General features: G+C 35.1%; 1 protein-coding gene across 1 annotated transcript in view; it reads left to right on the forward strand.

Annotated features, from left to right (window-relative positions):
• Nucleotides 1–16,588, forward strand: part of THSD7B (thrombospondin type 1 domain containing 7B) — a 1,038,357-nt gene that overhangs the window by 340,282 nt on the left and 681,487 nt on the right. Inside the window, exon 3 of the mRNA XM_018062396.1 lies at nt 4,627–5,437. Coding sequence (XP_017917885.1) covers nt 4,627–5,437 — 811 coding nt within the window. The remainder of the gene's footprint in view (nt 1–4,626; nt 5,438–16,588) is intronic.

Consider the following 16,588-nt stretch of genomic DNA (forward strand, 5'->3'; position numbering starts at 1 on the left):
GAAGCTTATTTTCAATTAAGAAATATAAAATGATTATTGTTTGTACATAGATTTCTTATTTGTTTAGATTATTTATCTCAGATGTATATTCTGAATATAACCATATGTTTTATGTATATGTCAAATTTAAAAGTGATATTCTTTTTCTTCATGCAACTGCTCAAAATTTTAATCAGCTCTTCTATTTCTGCACTTGGACAAGGGATTTAAGATTTGTCATACTGCAGGTCACATTTTACTTCAATATACATGTTTTTTGAAAAGGCAAAATCCCTCAGGGCTGTGTGATTTTCACTATTGTGTGTGTTTTAAGTTCATAGCCAAACACAACTGAATAAATCATGGGACACATTTTCCTCTCCATGTCTGAAAAATGCAAATTGTTATAGGCCAATCGCTCAGAGGTCTTGTCATATCTCAGATGTTTTGTTTACAATTTGTTTTTCATTTTTCCCAGCATAGCCAATTCAAGTTACATTTACTTGTTATTCAGATTCTTTTCAGTTGTCTGCAAAGTTCGCTTTAACATGTGGAAAAACTATTCTTCCTAGACCATGCCTTCCTAAATGCAGTGACTAAAGTTTATAAACATGCATGTGTCTTAGTATGCAAAAACTGCTGTCCTAAATTCCCAGGGTCAAGAGGGGGAAATGCTGTGCTGCCACAACCTTGATGACTTGTTCTACTCACATCCAAAGGAATATTAACAAATTGGAGAGATTGTAGCTAAGTGAAGAAATGCATTTGCCTTGTGATTTTAGGATCACACATACCAGTGCATACCATAGAAAAGGGTCTTTTCAAATGTAGGGCAGGAGCCCAAGCTTGGGGTCACACAGATCTGCAGTTTCATTCGTTCACACACTAGTTGTGTAACTTGGGTGTGCATTGTAACTTCTGTGAGTTCCATTTCCCTCAACTGATAAAATGAGCAAAGTAGCCCCACTTCATGGGAGTGTTATAAGGAACAGAAGGAAGGAAGACAGTTATCAAGTCACCAGTGATGTAAGATAAACCAACTGGCTCGCTGTTTAAAAAAAAAAAGCCTTCATTTGCCTTGATTAGTAGTGTGATGTAAATACTCCCACCATGGCTGATTTTAAATCATAAATGATTTAATGACCACCTGGTAAAATTCCTGAATATTTAACAAGAAAACAAATACAGCACAATACCACTAGCCTTTAACAAACGGTAGTAATTATTTCTTTTTATTTATTTGTTTTTAATTGGAGGATAATTGTTAGTAGTTATATTTTGTCATCATTGATCTAGAAAAAAATGGCTGTTTGGCAAAATTCTATGTAGATGGAGAAATGAAAGCTAAGGGAAGAATATTAATTTATATAGTTTAAAATATTAATGATTTCAAATAATAAAAAAACTACCTTAACAGTTTTGAAAATGGGCAAAAACTTAGAAAACAGAATGTTAATAATAAGAAAATGTGTTAATCAAATATTTTAAAATTAAGAATAAGGATCACTTTGTAAGAAGTTCTAGATTGATTAAATTTACTGTTAGCTTTTTAAGATTGGTTAGAAGAGGCGCCACTAGTTTGGTCTTACATTCTTTAATATACAGGAATAAATACTAAGTATAAAGTTGCGTATACTTGATACCTAAACAAATAGAAACTGACAGCCTCTATTTGAAAACCCAGTGTTTTTGCAAAAAAAGCTTTGTTTTCTTTTTAACTAATAAATGTTTTAGATCATTAAAAACAGATTTTATTTTTTTAATTGAAGTGTAGTTGATTTACAATGTTGTGTTAATTTTGGGTGTTCAGCAAAATGATTTAGTTATATACATGTTATATACATTATATATACTTATTATATATACTTATATATTATATATATGGACTTCCCAGGTGGTGCCAAGGTAAAGAATCTGGCTGCCAATGCAGGAGACACAAGAGACCTGGGTTTGATCCCTGGGTAAGGAAGATCCCTTGGAGTAGGGAATGGCAATCCACTCCAATATTCTTGCTGGGAAATCCCATGAATAGAGGAGCCTGGTGGGCTACAGTGCATAGGGTCACAAAGAGTCAGACATGACTAACTGAGCACATAATGCAGTATGTGTATATATAAACTGAATATATCATCAGTTATATATTTATAAACTGTCACATAGTCAGTTATATATATAAAAAGTGTTATATATGTTCTTTATATATATGTACACATACTATATATATGTGTATATATATATATATATATATATGCTTTTTCAGATTCTTTTCTCTTGTTCGTTATTATAAAATATTGAGTACAGTGCCCTGTGCAATACAATAGTTCCTTATTGGTTGTCTACTTTATATATACTAGTATGTGTATGTTGGGCTTTCCTGGTGGCTCAGGCAGTAAAGAATTTGCCTGTATATGTTAATCCCAAACTCCTGGATAGATCAAAAATTAAAATCTAATTTTAACTGATTAAAATTAGTAAATAATTTTAAACGATTAAAATCTAAAGATTTAAAAAGTTTCCTACGATCATATATTTTTTGAAATAGTAACCATGGCTTTGGGTTTTGTATTTTGTGTTTTTAATAATAGTAAATGTTCACATGCATGGTCTGGGATGCTGGGCAGGGAGTGGCATATTGAACCTGAATCTGTTCTAGAACATCTAGACAGCTGGAGCCTGCAAATGACCATCATGTCACAGTGAGCATCTCAGTGTACAGGATACTAAACTGTGGGTGATTTAGGAGGAAATGATCAGAATTGAAGATGATTGATTAGTCAAGCTGTGCTGAACGCTGCACTTCCCACGCACACTGAGTGTGCCTGAGGAGACAGTCCTGGGACGGCTCACCCAGGAAAGAGTGTGGGGAACCAAAGGGCTTTTTGGTGACTGTAGGCTGACTTCATTCAGTAAAACTCTGTTTCAATAAGAAATGGGGCACCACATGCGAGTGTGGGGGCACCAAAAGAAGATGAGAGTACATTTTATTCTCTTTCACAAAGTGACAGACATCATCAGCACTGGAATTATCAACATGGTATTGCCTAGAATAGCAGGTCTGCACACCCAGGGCTCGGGGAAAGAACTGGTGGACTGGGTACATTACAACCTCAAAAGTATTGCCCTGCCACAGTGAGAGATCCTCAGTGAAGCAAATGCAAATACTGTTTCTCTGGGGAGGCACATGTCTCTTCCTAAATGCATATTACTATACACATTTACTGCTTCTAGAAATGTACTGGATATGCTTGAAAATACATTCCCAGGGACTAATTAAGTGACATGTTGGAGTCTGATCAGATTTGAGGAAAGAGAGAAAGACTTCACTTTCTTTCTCTTGCTTGTGGAAATTAGATGATTTCTCAGGGTGTGAGTTGCCTCTGCGGTGATTCCAAACCTAGTAAAGGGGCAAACATAACAGTGATAAACTTCTTTTTTCAGGCTCTTATTAAATATTTCGGTAAAGAGAAAAGGAGGAAACTATTTTTTTTTTTCCCATTGACACAAAATGTGATTACTTGCTGTCTGACGAAAGATCGATGATCAGCCTAATGGATGAGGCCAGCTAGTGTTTTTATATTTAGGATGCAAAAAGAAAAGTGAGAAACGTCAATGGGTAGCTCTTTTGTCTGTCCATTTCTTGAAACTTTCTCATAAAACTAATTCACTAATTAAAAGATTAGGCATATTACAAGCTAATGTTGGAAGTTATTGTTGTTTAGTTGCTAGATCATGTCTGACTCTGTGACCTCATAGACTGTAGTCTGCCAGACTTCCCTGTCCTTGGAATTTTCCAGGCCAGAATACTGGAGTATGTTGCCATGCTTCCTCTTCCAGAGGATCTTCTTGACCCAGGGATCAAACCTACACCTCCTGCACTGGAGGATTCTTTACTACTGAGCCACCAGGGATGCCCTTGGAAGCTTTACCCAGACAGTATATTTCAGGGATTGTAGGGGCAGAATTTCCACAGATAGTTCAGCGCTGCTGCTTTTATTAACTTCACTTTTACCCCTGTATCAGATTTTTTTTTTTTCATTCTGTAAGTAAAAGCCAAAACTGAGGACAGTATTTAGAAAGCGAATATATATTTAGGATGCTTTTGCAAGTTATTTTTTTTTAATGTCTTTTTCTTCTGAGCTTATACTTAGGTTGTGAACTGAAGAATTGGAAACGTGAAAAATCCTAGTTTATTAAAATCCTGGATTTGGGGCTTTTCTTTTAGATGAAACTCTGCCTAACTTGAAAGTATTAATATTGAGTTAGATATATAGGCTTTGAAACATAATAATTATAATGATACCAATCATTTATTACATGTGTATTTTTACTTGGAATCACATTTTGTTACTGATCCTCAGAAAAACTCTACAAGTCAGCACTTTATCTGTTCCTGTAGGTGGGAAACTAAGACTTGGAAAGTTGAGGTAATTCATCCAGGTTGAGATTGCTACTAAGAGATGAATTGGAGATTTCAAGAAGGGCCAGCTGATGTAGAATCCACTTTCTTAACCACTAAGTTATATTTTTGTTCCATATTTCACAATTTCACACTGCTTGTGTCTCAAGGTATACAGATTGACCTGTTTTTGTGTGGATGGTGGCCTGGGATCTTGGAGTAATCGACCCCTTTGTCTTTTCTGCCTGCAGGCCCCTGGGGAAGGTGTACAGGAAATTGTGGGCCAGGCGGAAGCCAGAGTCGTGCCCTGTGGTGTTTCCACTCTGAGGGGTGGACGAGCCACATGTCTAACTGTGATGAGCACAACAGGCCTCCGAAGGAAAGAAGCTGCTTCCGAGTCTGTGACTGGCACAGAGACCTCTTCCAGTGGGAGGTTTCCGACTGGCACCACTGTGTACTCGCTCCTCCTGACCTGGGCCCAGCCAGGCCTCGGGCGGCAGCGTGTGTGACCGCCCAGCACGGGTTGCAGCATCGGACGGTGCACTGTGTTCAGAAGCTGAACAGAACCATGGTTGTGAATGAGATATGTGAACACTTTGCCCCTCAGCCCCCCACGGAACAAGCGTGCCTCATCCCTTGCCCACGGGATTGTGTGGTGTCTGAGTTCTCGCCGTGGTCTACGTGTAGCAATGGGTGTGGGAAGCGGTTACAGCACAGAACTCGCTCAGCTATTGCCCTCCCTCTCTATGGAGGGTCACAGTGTCCTAACTTGACTGAGTCAAGAGCCTGTGATGCCCCCATTTCTTGTCCTCTTGGGGCAGAGGAATATACGTTTAGCCTTAAAGTTGGACCGTGGAGTAAATGTAGACTGCCTCATCTCAAAGAACTTAACCTAAGTGGAAGAACCGTTCTGGATTTTAGCTCTGAGTCGAAGGAGTTGGTCCCTTTTAGACATCACAGTTACAAGGCGCATCACCATTCCAAGTCCTGGGACATAGAGATAGGTTTTCAAACCCGCCAGGTTTGGTGTACACGGAGTGATGGAAGAAATGCTGTGTTAAGGTAGGAGGTCTTTGGTGTTTATATCGTGATTCACCTAAATATTTTACAGTGTAATTTTATAAAAAATTTCTTCATGGTTTTCTACAATGGGAAAATTGTAATCAGGTTTGGGATTTGAGTTTTTAAGTTGCTCTAGAAAAGCTTTCAGTGTCAGGTATAAAAAATTTTGAGTCTAGACCAGAAGTACACTGAACTCCAGAGTAATTAATAGTGCGACTGTATAGGACAAGTCATCCATTTTCACATTTTATCATCATATCAGTTGCTAAAAACATAGATCTTGTACCCTAAGTGCTCATCAAGAGATGAATGGATAAAGCAGGTGTGACAGTCGAGTACAGCTCAGCCATAAAAAAGAATGAAATTCTGGCATTTGTAGCAACATGGATGGTCTCAGAGGGCAATATGCTAAGTGAGATAAGTCGGAGAAAGACAAATACGGTATAATATCAATTATATGTGGAACCTTAAAAAATACAACAAACTAGGGAATAAAACAAAAAAGAAGCAGACTCATATTTGGAAGACAAACTAGTGAGGTTACCAGTAGGGAAAGGGAAAAGGCTAGGGTAATATAGTATTAGGGGGAAAAAGGGATATGATGGGATTACATGAAATCATATGTGTAAAATTTTTAAAATTGTAAAGCACTATTGAATTTAAAGACTCTTTCTTTCTGCAAAAAAATTGTTTTTTTTTTGTTACTACAGTAATAAAAATACTAAGTGATTTACTATAATGACAAAATTTAAATAATTCTCAAATTTAGGATATAAGCTATATAAATTTTTTCATTTAAACTGATTTTTGTTTGTTTACTTTATCTTGAGGATTAAGCAGATTCTCTTATTTCTGGGTTGTAGATATTTAATAGTAATAATAATACCAAAAAGTTAATCCAAGAATGTTTTCTTTGGCATTGATTTGATGGAAACATTATCTTGCACAGCAATAATTAGAAAGACAGATTTTAGAGAGAATGGACTAAAACTTTTAAAAGCAATAGTTTAGGCTGCAAAATTATTTGTAATTGTTTTACTTTACACTGTGTTATAATGTCATGACATAAACCATAAAAGTATATTAAAAGTAGTATCTGTTTACTTTCCCCTCAGAAGTTCTTAAGTGTAATCACTGGTATATTGCTAAATGTCTTCCAAATTAAGATGGCTTTCAATAGTTGGAATTATCAAACAATGAAACACTCATGGAAGGAATTAATCATTATCATCAGTTGCTGTTTTCTTAGGATCCACAGCTGGCTCAAGGGACTATCTCTGCTATTTCAGAACAAAGTAATGCGATGATTGTTTGTTTGTTTTTTTTTCCCCCATTCTGCTTTACAAATGAGAATATTTTGTCTTTGATGCTTCATTCTGACTTATGCCATATAACTTGGCAAGTCCATTGAAGAGTGATTTTCTGCCTTTTATTGCCTGCTTCTGTGAAACAGAAGATTAAGCAGATGATTGGGGTGATTATTGTCTCAGTATGTGTGGGGGATCTGTACAAACATTGTTAATATTCTCTATTGGAATATTACATAGAATGTTTTCAGCCTATAGTTGGCTTTTTTTTTAACTAAATAATGTTGGCTTTTTTCTGTTTTTAAATTAATTTCTGTTTAAATTAATAGATTTTATTTTTTAGAGTGATTTTGGGTTTACAGAAAAATTGAACAGCAAATCTAGAGCTCCCATGTATCTCCTCATCACTCCCTCTCCACACATATACCGTTTCATACACACACCTTGCATTAGTGTAGGTTGTTCAGTACATTTGATACAACAGATGAACCGATACTGATACATTACTGAAACTCATAGTTTACATTAGAGTTCACTGTTTGTGCTGTACATTCTGTGAACCTGGACAAATGTATAATGGCATGTATACAACAGTGCTATATTAATACACAATAGTTTCACTTCTCTAAGAATCTTCTCTACTGTCTCTACTAATTCCACCTTTCCTCTCCCTAAATCCTTGGCAACCAGTGATCATTTTACTATCACCTCCAAGTTTCAGCAATTATATTTTGAAAGTAGTTTCTTCTAGTTTTTGATCTGTCTTTTCATTCTCTTAACAGTGTCTTTCACAGAGAAGTTACTTTTCATCTTAATGAATTCCAATTTATCAATATTTCTTCCATGGGTTGTTCTTTGGCATTATATCTGAGAAAACATTACCAAACCCAAGGTCAACTAGATTTTCTTCTGCGTTATCTTCCAGGAGTGTTACAGTTCTGCATTTTGCATTTAGGTCTATGGTACATTTTGAGTCAGTTTTTTATGAAAGTCTTGTGTTCTGTATCTGGCTTTTTCTACATATGGATATTCAGTTGTTCTAGCACCATTTGTTAAAAAGACTGACTTCTTCATTGAACTGCCATTCCTTCTTTGTTCAAGATCAGTGGACTGTATTTATGTGGATCTGTTTCTGGGCCCTATATCATTATTCCATTCTTGTATTTATCTATTCTTTGCCAATAGCACACTGTCTTAAATGCTTAATCTTTATAGTAAGTCTTCAAGTTGAATAGTGTCAGTCCTCTGAACTTGTTTATATTTAATTATTGTGTTGACTTTTTGGAATTCTTGCCTTTCCATATAACCTTTAGAATCAGTTTGTCTGTATTTACAAACCAATTCGCTAGGATTTTGATTGGAAATGCTTGTAATGTATAGATCAACTTGGAGGAACTAACATCTTGATAATATTGCATTTAGTCATGTACATGGAATGTTTCTCCATGTATTTAAAACTTCTTTGATTTCTTTCATCAGTTTGGTACTTTTTCTCATATAGATCTTATATATATATATATATATATAGTTAGAGTGATACTTTAGTGTTTTATATATTATTGGTTCTAGTGTAAATGTATTATGTTTTTACTTTCAAATTCTAATTATTCATTGCTTTTATATAAGAAAGCAGGTGACTTTTTATATTAACCTTATATTAACAAGTTTAATATTTTATATTAACCTTGTTATAATTTATTTGTTCCAAGAAGGTTTTTTTCTATTTTGGTTATCATTGCCATTGTTGATCCTTTGGAATTATCTATGTAGACAAGTGTGTAATTTGTAAAAAAGACAGTTTTATTTCTTTCTTTCCAATATGACACATTTTATTTCATTTTTATGCTTATTGCATTATCTAGGACCTCCAGTATGTTATCAACTAGGAGTAGTGAGAAGGGACATTCTTACCCTACTCCTAATCTTAGTACAACATCTGATTTCTCACCATTAAGTGTGATGCTAACTACAGGATTTTTGCTGATATTCTTTAGCAAGGTGAAAACTCTTCCTATATTCCAAGTTTGCTGAGAATTTTTAATCATACATAAGTGTTGGGTTTTGTCAAGTGCCTTTTGTGCATATACAGGTATGATTATATGATTTTTTTTTACTTAGTCTGTTGATAGGATAGATTACATTGATTGATTATCATATGTCAAACCTATATTATATACCCAGAATAAATCATAATTGGCTATGATGTATTAGTATTTTTGTATGTTGTTGGATATTATTTGCTAATATTTTACTGAGAATTTTTGTGTATACGTTCATGAGAAATATTAGAGTCTTCTTTTTTCATAATGTCTTTGTCTAGTTTTGGTAATAGGATAGTGCTGACCTCATACAATGAATTGAGAAATCATGTCCTCTGCTTTAATTTTGAGAAGTAAGTGGTGAAGAATTGATAGTATTTTTTTCCTTCTGGGGTCAGAAAGATCCCATGACTGAGCAACTAACACTTTCTTTAAATTTTTGGTAGAATTCAGCCCATCTGCGCCTGATGGTTTCTGCTTTGGTAGGTTATTATATTGATTAAGCTTCTTAAATATATATAGATCTATTCAGATTATAGATTTCTTCTTGTGTGAGTTTCAGCAGATTGTGTGTTTTAAGGACTTGGTCCATTCACCTAACGTAAGGAATTTGAGCGCATGAGCTTGTTGATAGTATTGTTTTATTACCCTTCAGTAGCCCTGGGGAGTTTCAGCGGTAGTGACGACCTCTTGTTCGGTACTGTTATTAGTGCTTTGTCTTCCGTCTCTTTCACTCACTCTCTCCTCCTTCTGTTCTTCCTTTGCTCTTAGTTAACCCATCTAGAGGTTTATCAATTTTATAGACTTTTTCAAAGAAACAGCTTTTGGTTTCAGTTATGTTCTCTATTGATTTTCTGTTTCTCACTATATTGATTTCAACTCTAATTTTCAGTATTTTCATTCTGCATATTTGAATTTAATTTTCTAGTATTCTAAGGTAGAAGTTTAGTTTATTGATTGTATATAATTCTTCTTTTCTAATATGTGAATTCAGTGCTGTAAATTTCCCTCTAAGTGCTGCTTTTACTGCATTCCACCAATTTTAAAGAGCTCTATTTTCATTTTGATTTAGTTCAAAATAATGTTTAATTTCTTTTGAGATTTCTTCTTTGCTCATGTATTATTTAGAGATGTTCTATTTAATCCTCAAGCATTTGAGTGTTCCACAACCATCTTTCTGTTTTTGATTTGTAGTTTAAGTGCATTGTGTTATGAGGGCATACTTTGTATGATATCTTTTCGATTTGTTAACGTGTGTTCTATGGCCCAGAAATATGGTTTGTTTTGGTGAATGTTCTTTATAAGCTTGGGAAGAATGTGTATTCTGCTGTTGTTAGATGAAATATTCTATATAAATGTCAATTATATTCAACTGATTGGTGATGCTGTTCAGTTCAGCTGTGGTCTTTCTGATTTTCTGCTTACTGTATCTGTATGTTACTAACTCCCAGAACTCTGGGAGTTGGTGATGGACAGGGAGGCCTGGCGTGATGCAATTCATGGGGTCGCAAAGAGTCAGACACGACTGAGCGACTGAACTGAACTGATGTTACTGACAGAGGGGTGTTGAGGTCTTCAACTATAATAACGGATTCATCTATCTTTCTTTACCGTTCTATTAATTTTTGTCTCATGTCTTTTGATGCTGTTATTAGGTGCATGCATGACAAGAGTTTTTATGTCTTCTTGGAGAATTTACCCCACTAGGGTTTTGCAGTGCCTCTCTTTATTCCTGATAATTTTCCGTGCTTTCAAATCTGCTTTCTCTGGAATTAATATAACTATTCCAGCTTCCTTTGATTACTGTTAATATGATATTTTTTTCTCTATGACTTTACTGTTGAATCTGTCTGTATCTTTTTACTTAAAGTTAGTTTCTTATAGACAACATATAGTTGCATTGTATTTATTTATCCACTCTGAGAATTGCTATATTTATATCATTGATATTTAAAATGATTATTGCTATAATTGGATTAATAGCTACTACATTTATTGTTGTTTCCTGTTCACTGCTGCTGTTGTTCTTTGTTCTGCTTTTTATTTTTTGTTTTCCCATTCTCTATTTTTATTTAATATTTTATAGTATGCCATTTGTCTCTTTTAGTATCAATTTATATTTTTTGAAATCATTTTCAGTGGTCACCCTATGGTTTACCATGGAAATTTATAACTAATCCAACTCACTTTCAAATAGCAGTATAACAGGTCACATAGTGAAATGCATTATAGAGTATTCCCCATCCATTTTCCCCATCTCTTCAGATACTGTTGTCATTAACTTACCCATAACCTATCATCACCAAATATTGTTATAATAATTTTGAACAAATTATTTTTCTCAAGAAGAAATAAAATATTTTATTTTACCTTCATTTATTCCAATAGTTCTTTATGTAGATCCAAGTTTCTGAGTATCAACAAAATCAGCAAACAAGATATAATAAGGAATAGAAGAGAGTTTTACTCAAGCCAAACTGAGGACTATAGTGTGGGAGATACAGATTCGAGAAATACTTGAATTGTATTCTACCAGACTACAAAATGGAGGAGATATGTATAAATGAAACCACAAAATTGCATAATTTATTTGTCAAGAATTGGAGTTGGAGCTGTCAAGAAGTGAGGGTGCTTGATAAGCAAGTTTGCATAGTTACCAAGGGGGAACTTGAGACTGTACCTGGCAGCTGCTAGCAGATATATATATATTTGTAATGGTGGGTAGTGTTCTTAAGTTTGGTATATTTCAGAAAACTCAAGTTTTCAGTGATGCAGGAACGTGGCTGAAACCATGTTCATAATGGCCACCTGGCTCCAGTTTGGATGCCTGAGCCATAGTTACTTCATTTTTATTTTTAAAGTATGGTCATAAGCTATATTGTTTTCATTTCTCCAAAGAGCTTCTTTTAACATTTCTTGCAAGGCAAGTCTCCTGGTGACAAATTTCCTGAATTTTTGTTTGAGAAAGTCTATTTCTCAACTTTTGAAAGATAATTTCACTAGATATCAAATTTAGGTGGTGGTGTTTTTTCTTTCAACACTTCACTCTCATTTTGCTGAAATGGTTTCTGAAAGAAATCTGATGTAATATCCTTGTTCCTCTCTAGGGATTATTCCACCACCCCCATTTCCATACCCAGCTTCTTTCAAGAATTTTCTCTTTTTATTTGATTTTCTGAAATTTGAATATGGAATACCCAGGTGATACTGTTTGTTTTGTTTTGTTTTTGTTTATCATATGCTATCTGTTCCCTGAGTATCCTGGTTATGTGGTTTGGTTATTTGTCATTAATTTTGGAAAAGTATCATTGATAGTCACTTCAAATAATTTTTCTGTTCCTTTCTGTTTTTGTTTTTTTTTTCTTCTAGTATCCCCATTAAATGAATGTTACACCATTTGTAATTGTCTTATAGTTCTTGGATATTCTGTCTTTTTCACTCTTCTGTTTTCTTTACATTTTAGTTTTTGGAGTTTCTATTGATGTTTTTCAAACTCAGTGATTCTTTCCTTACCTTTGTCCAGTTTATTGATGAGTCCATAAAAGGGCATTCTTCATTTCTGTTTCAGTCTTGATACCTATCAGTTCATTTTGATTCTTCCATTGAATTTACATCCCTATGATTGTAATGCCCATCTTTGGTTGCACTTTGTCAATTTTTTTTTTTTTTTTACTTTAGAGCCTTTAGCATATTAATCATAGTTGTCTTAAATTCCCATAGTTGTGATAATGCTAAAAATTTGCTATATCTGAGTCTGAATGGGGTGTTTCTTATGTCTTTTAAACTATATTTTGTATCTTAGTTCACATTTTGTTTCCTTTCTTTTGTGGAAAGCTGGACTTAATGTACTGAGTGTAGGGAATGGAGATAACTAGATTTTTAGTGTGAAGTTTTGTACCTACCTAGCTAGGAGTTAGGTCGTGTTTGCTGATGCTATAGGTGTTAAAGTCTAAAATTTTCCTCTGGTGTCCTTGTTTATCCTCTTCCTTCTTTTTCTAGGGGAGATTCCTTAGAGAAATCTCCCTAAATCTAGGACATGCAATTCTTTCTGTTTTAATCTCCTTTTATTATGCAAGGGACTTATTGATGATATGTCAGATTTTGAGGAGAGGAGGAGTGTTTTGTAGTCCTGTGATTATATCTCAATCTTTTATTGAACTTGTATCCCGGCAACATGGTCTTCACAAACACTCCTCAGTCCTTCTTCCCCTAGAAGTAAAACAGGAAGTCTAGAGGGTAGTGTTGAATGTTTTCCTTCCAACAGGCTAATTAGGCTTAGTAAAATCCCAGCTGATTAGGCTTTGGTAAAACAGTTTCCTTGGAGGACAGGCTTTTTAAAAAAATTCTCTGTGTTTATTTCAAAATGGCTAGGATTCCCATTCCCTGCTGGGAGCATGAAGAGATTTTTGCCTTCACTATGATAACCTGGTAGGACTTCTGGAAGTGAAACTTATGAAAGTGTAGATAGAATATCTGCTAGGACTCTCCCCCTCTGCCCCAGAGATTTTAACTGAAAAGCTTGTCCATACTCAACCACCAGAAATTGGTCAATTTCAGTTCACGTTTTCCTACCCTGGTACTGACGCCAGTGGCAGTTTCTGCTTCTGGTGTGCTCTTCCAATAGTAATTTGTGGTACCCTGTATCTGCCTCTGTCTCTTCAATGTTTGGAGCCGTCATCTGCCTTGTAACTACAATTCTCTGATGAATCTAAGATTTTTAGTTTGTCCAGTCCTGTTTTGAGGACTGAAGTGATGCCTTCCAAGCTGTTCACATGCTGAAATGGGAGCCAGAAGTCACCCTGTTCTCTTTTGAGTGTGTGTGTGTGCTCACTCAGTCGTGTCCAACTCTTATGGCCCCATGGACTGTAACCCGCCAGGCTCCTGTGCCCATGAAGTTTTCCAGTTAAGAATGCTAGAGTGGGGTGCCGTTTCCTACTCCAGGGAATCTTCCTGATCCAGGGATCAAACCATATCTCTTGCATCTCCTGCATTGACAGGCAAATTCTTTACCAATAGTGCCACTTGGGAAGCCCTCTCTTTTGAGTACTAGGCAGTGTATCAGACTGAAGCAACCTTTTAAAAACCATTATTCCATGAAATTGATTGTATTCATTCCATTTAGTCATTAAAGCATTATAAGTTGACTCACAGACAGGGAACTATGGTGTTACTAGACTTACTAGGAAATACAGAGTTCAATGGGGACATTTCTGTTTCTCTCTCTTCCACTATAATTAACAGAAATATTATCCTAGAGAGCTGTGTGGTTGAGTTATTGACAATATTGTCTTATTTGTATCAAATCTGATGAACTATGTAAACATAGTCCACAGAATTTTTGCCAAAAAGGCTCAAATCCATTTCTAAAAAGCATACATTTTTCATTTTGTGGGTCTGGTTCATTTAAGAAAATATTATCATTTATATGTGACTGTTGACTTCTAGGATGAATTTTGTTTCCCTTAATAGGTACAAGTTTTCCTTAAGTACAGACACCTTTTACTCTGTACTTGTTCCACCTTTAGATGACTTTTATTTTGGTGTACTCTGTGATACTGTAGGGACAAATGTCATTTTGCTTCCCCTGTTTTGATTACGGCAATGTCTGGTTGTCTTGGCATTTAGAATAGGAGGACCTCATCTTTACTTCCATAATGCATGCTCCTCCTTGTGCCTTGCTGGCATGTCATTTTCTTCATCTAGGACACCACAGAGCTTTAATTAATGTCCTTTAGTAGCTCTCTCATTGATTTCTTTAACTTTTGATAATCACATCAAGCAATTTCCCCTTCAAAGTTACGTGTGCAATGTGATAGGCGGTTGTATTACTCAAGGTGCCACTCTGCTCCCTCATCATTGATTTGCCTCTTGGGTTTAAAGATCTTTTGTTTCTAACTGTCTCATTGCATATCCTTTTTTGCCTTTTATTTTGACAGGACTATCTCTAAGGTTTCATTATTACATTTTAAAATAGCTATCCTATAGCCTGATTGCCATTCCTTTTCTCAAATATCAATGATACTGTTATTGAGCTTTTTATAAAGCCCTGACTTAATGAAATGAAGTAGTTTTCTCTATTCAGGTTTTTTTTTTTCCTAATGCTTCACTTTGTTTCTTTTACTTTTTTTTTTTTTTTTTTAAGTAGAAGGACATCTGAGTTAGGAATTCTGATCTGTAGACTAGACATTTTGTTCATATGAATAGGAAAATGATTCTTATGTATTGTTTGGATGAATAAAATTCAGGTGAATGAATTTTACTCTTATTTTAATATAGAGGGAAATTTGGCATGGACAGTCTTTTATAAGCTCTGATCATTTGATTTTTGTTAAACATGCCTTAATTTCACTGACCACTGTGCTTGAATAAATACTTTGATTTCTCCTGAAAAGAGTTTCTGAATAAATTTTTAAGACTATAAAGGAAAAATCATTTCTAAAGCTCAAATATTATCGTTACTGTGTTTGTTTGCGTTTTATCTCCACCACAAAAGTAGATTTGGAAAGAAATTTTCTATTTTTATAGTCCCCCAAACATAAAAAATGCAGACCCAAAACGAAAGAGTTATTTTCATACTTTGTTCTTTGAAAGCAGTAGAGAAGGTTTTGGTGGTAGGAATGAAAATGGAAGAAGAGTGAGAAAAGAATAAATTGTTTGTTGTTTTTCTCCAATTTTAAGTTTTAGATTTTCGTTTTCCCCTTCTCATCTTTATTGATTTAATTTTTTAAATGGTGTATCATATATCTAAAGCCAAGTGTATACTTAAAGTTAAATTCAAAGAAGTGTTACTCCATTCAGATTACTTTCATCCTGTCTTCTACTTCTTGTAGCTAATGTACTTTCTTGTTTTCCAGCTTGTGCTCCTTGTATTTCTTTATATTTTCTCTTCTTTCTTACACAAAAGAAAGCATACTCTCTACTCTCTTTGGCTTTTTTTTTTTTTTTTTTTACTTAATATTATTTACTGGAAATTGTTCCACATCAGTTACTGAGTTATTCAAGGTCTTCTTCCTTTTTTGACACTTGCTTAGATTTTTGTTGGACTTCCCCTGGTGGCTCAGACAGTAAAGCATCTGTCTACAATGCAGGAGAGCTAGGTTCCATCCCTGGGTTGGGAAGATCCCCTGGAGAAGGAAATGGCAACCCACTCCAGTACTATTGCCTGGAAAATCCCATGGACAGAGGAACCTGGTGGGCTACAGTCCGTGGGGTCGCAAAGAGCTGGACACGACTGAGCAACTTCACACTTCACTAGAATTTTGTTGACTCCCTAAACCGCTTATTTGAACAAATTTCTATGCTTGGCCATCTTGGAGGTTTCCAGTATATTTTAATTACAAATAATTATTTGACAAGTAAACTCTGGATCCTGTATTTTGATACTGTTGAAGGTATATCTTTAGGATAAATTCCTAGAGGGTGATAGCTGGGTGAAAGGATTAATATATACAAATTTTGTTAGGTTTTGCCAAATTTCCCTTCCTGGAAGTGATGCCATCTTAAATTCCCATCAACAAATTTACAAAGAGAGTGTTTTGTCAAGCTTTTGGAATTTTTGCCAATCTGAAATATGAAAAATGATATCATAATTGTATTTCTCTTAATATGTATGAATTTGAACATTTGCCCATATATTCAGGGACCACATTTCTAGTTCAGTTTGAAAATTGTCTATCTGTTTTGTGCCGGGAGCCAGCGTGAGGAATCCTGCCTGTGGCAAAGGTCATGAGGAAGGAAGCCTGACAAAACACAAGGGCGTGATCAGGCTTCAGGGGTTCCCCCTGGAATTTCCTGAGCATCTACCC

Source organism: Capra hircus, chromosome 2 (genome assembly GCF_001704415.2).
Source record: "Capra hircus breed San Clemente chromosome 2, ASM170441v1, whole genome shotgun sequence".
In the NCBI taxonomy this organism is placed as follows: Eukaryota; Metazoa; Chordata; class Mammalia; order Artiodactyla; family Bovidae; genus Capra; species Capra hircus.